General features: G+C 47.7%; 1 protein-coding gene across 1 annotated transcript in view; it reads right to left on the minus strand.

Moving 5' to 3' along the window:
- Positions 1–247: 247 nt before the first annotated feature.
- Crygs (crystallin gamma S) overlaps positions 248–3106 on the minus strand; it is a 6266-nt gene continuing 3407 nt past the window's right edge. The window contains exons 2-3 of the mRNA XM_021209970.1: positions 1457–1699; positions 248–631 (exon numbers count right to left, since the gene is read on the minus strand). Of these exons, the coding sequence (XP_021065629.1) occupies positions 359–631; positions 1457–1699 (516 nt within the window). The 3' untranslated portion in view covers positions 248–358. The remainder of the gene's footprint in view (positions 632–1456; positions 1700–3106) is intronic.

The following is a 3106-nucleotide window of genomic DNA, read 5'->3' on the forward strand; positions in this document are numbered from 1 at the left end:
GCAGATCATTAGTATAGGCACTCTGTAAAGGGCAGTTCCGATTTTTGGTTTTGTTGAGTTAATGCAAAACACAAACGGAAAGAGCCTCTACGTGAAAGTGAGATTTCCTAACCTTCTATGCAGTCTTACTTGAATGCACTTTCTTATCTGAAAGATGAACTGCTTCGTGTCAATGCCCACTGTGGAGGGAGCCCAGTTGCTGCTCCCTAGAAGCAATTAAGAAGAGGCACAATAGTCATTGATGGCATGCATTCCAATGCTTTTATTTATGTTGCCTATTTGGACCACAAGCCAGCCAGCCAAGTTCAGCCCTCAAGTTCAGCCCTCAGGGAGAACTCTATGGTCCCAATCCAGGCCATCACTCCACAATGCGGCGGAATGACTGGACAGCAGGGGATGCCGCACCCCAATCGATGGGCTTCCGGTACTCCTCCTTGTCCAGAAGGTACTGTCTGCCACGGTAGTTGGGTAGCTCATAGAAAATCCAGGTGCCTTCTACCACCTTACAGGAGTGGATCTCTCGAAGGTGAAACTGCTCCATGATAGAAGGACAGTCTTCCATGGTTTCATACATCTGGCCGTTGAAGTCACCCTTTTCAAAGATCTGAATCTTATACTGGCCTCCGCTAGACTGAAAGCAACAACAAAACCAACAAAAAGAAATGAACAGCCATTGTTATAGAAATCATTAGCATGTCAGGAACTCAGGGAACAGCTTGGTGCACAGCCTCTCATCCTGAAGGGAGGGCCATCAGAACTCTTGTCGCCACCATGAAATACCAAAAGGGCAAACTAGCACAATTTCTATAAACATCTATGAGGGAGAGAGAGAGTCCTAGAACAATTAGTACTTGGTCTGCGCTTGATCTCAGCCACGAGGCTAAGAAGTAATGTCATTTAGTCTACTGATGGAGTAAACTAAGATTCTTATTTCATTCAACGAAGAGAGAGGTAGGAAGACTTAGGAAAGGGCCGTGGGGAGCGGGGGTTGGATGGAGAGATGGCTCCACAGTTAAGTGCTGGCTGCTCTACCAACAGACCGAGTTCAGTTCCCAAAAGCTCCATCCAGCAGCCTGTATCTAATCCACCAGCTCTAGAGGAGCCCTTTCCTGGACTCTGAGGGTACTGGCATGCAAATGCATTCAAGCACACACACACACACACACACACACACACACACACACACAAATCTTACAAAAGGAAGGAAAGGCCAGGAGGTGGTGGCGCACGCCTTTAATCCCAGCACTCGGGAGGCAGAGGCAGGCAGATTTCTGAGTTTGAGGCCAACCTGGTCTACAAAGTGAGTTCCAGGACAGCCAGGGCTACACAGAGAAACCCTGTCTTGAAAAAAAACAAAACAAAACAAAACAAGAAAACAAACAACAACAAAACCCCCCAAAAACGAAAGGAAGAAAAGATGCAGGGTTGTGTCCACACAGCAAGCTCCCAGACTCACCAGATGAACAGCTCGGCAAGAGCCCAGGCGGTCATTAAGGCCCATCCAACGCTGGTACTCAGGGTACTCGCCCTGGGGTAAGATGTACATGTGCCCCGAGAAGTTGGGCCTTTCATACACAGCCCAGGTGCCTCCCTCTACTCTAATGGAGTTGCAGCGACTTAGGTACGAGCGGAAGTCTGCGCAATCGCAGTCGCAGTCATAGCGGCGGCCTTGAAAATTTCGGTCTTCGTAGAAAGTAATCTGCGCACAGAGCAAGCACTTAGTGAGCTGAGGAGCCGGGCGGCTTTCACACAGATAAAAGCGACAAGCACACTATCGCATTAGAATGGCTTTTCCTTCTACTGTGGAGAAAAAAAACCGCACAGTTCTACTTTACCTCACATTTGGCTTCTGGCAATCTTGTCAACAAATGGGACAGGAACTTTCTTAAAATGGAACAGAATAAAAGAATGTCCCAGTAGAAGCCAGTAGTCTTGGGCCAAGTGGCATATTTAAGTTCCCATAGCCCTCTACAGTATATTATATTATAAATGTCTGTTTATGCGTCTGACCCTCCCACCAGACTCCTCCTAGATTCTGCCAAGGGTAAAAACTTGGACCCAAGGGTAAGGACTACAGATCACCTGGATCCAGCAACAGCTGACACGCCTCAACAAATGCTCCGTGAAGATGACCACGTCATGAATGGGCATAGGGCACAGGTACAGATGAAAACACATCATGACTAGAATTCGGAGAGTGGGGCAAAAGTATTCTTTGCTTCAAAGTCTTACCAGTTTCTACCACAGGACCTGGAGTGTCTTGTGGCACTGGGAACAAGTTGCCACAGAGAGCCAGACATGAGCCCGTGCTCTTGAACTACTCCTGCTGAATCAGCCCTGCTACCTTAGGTAAGGCATTCCTGGGGACCTCAGCTTCCCACTGGTCCAAAAGCATGACCCAAATACACTCACTGTAAGTGTACAGTGGTAATACCAGGGCTCAGAGTGCTCTCTGGCTGAAATCGGGGACACCTGATAGGAACTCTGAGGTTCATAAATTGTTTCTGAATATCACTGTGAAATCAAAAAAATAGATCCCCACCACCACCACCTTGTTGCTCAGTAATGCCACAATCTGAAAAATACTAGTTATTAGGAAAGGGTTCTTGGCATTACGCTGCCACCTTGTGGCTGATTTGTTTTATTGGCTTGGCAGGAAAGTATCGTAGCGAAGGTGCAGAGGTCCTCTGTGAGTGTAGCAGGGTAAGTAGTTTTCCAGAAGCAAAGAGCACAAGACCATTTGAATGCATAAAATACGTGAGGCACAGAACCTACCATAGGAACTAGGGAATAGTGAGCGTCTGGGGTTCCCTCGTGCCTGTAAAGGCCATAAATGCGGGGAGCCGAGATGGGAGAGCACTCTGAAGGAGCCCAGGGGTTGGTGACTCATTAGGTGGAAGGAATGGACAGATTTCCAAAGGGCACAAGATCCTTTCTTCAGTCCTGGGTGACTCTTCAGCAGGTGGCAGACCCAGAGTTGTGTCATCCTGCCTTAATCTTAACTGTTCCCTTCCTGTCCCGATTCTCTCACCTCTATTTCCTTTTCCCTAAAAAAACAAACAAAACCACACACACACACACACACACACACACACACACACACACA

This window comes from Mus pahari, chromosome 12 (genome assembly GCF_900095145.1).
Source record: "Mus pahari chromosome 12, PAHARI_EIJ_v1.1, whole genome shotgun sequence".
In the NCBI taxonomy this organism is placed as follows: Eukaryota; Metazoa; Chordata; class Mammalia; order Rodentia; family Muridae; genus Mus; species Mus pahari.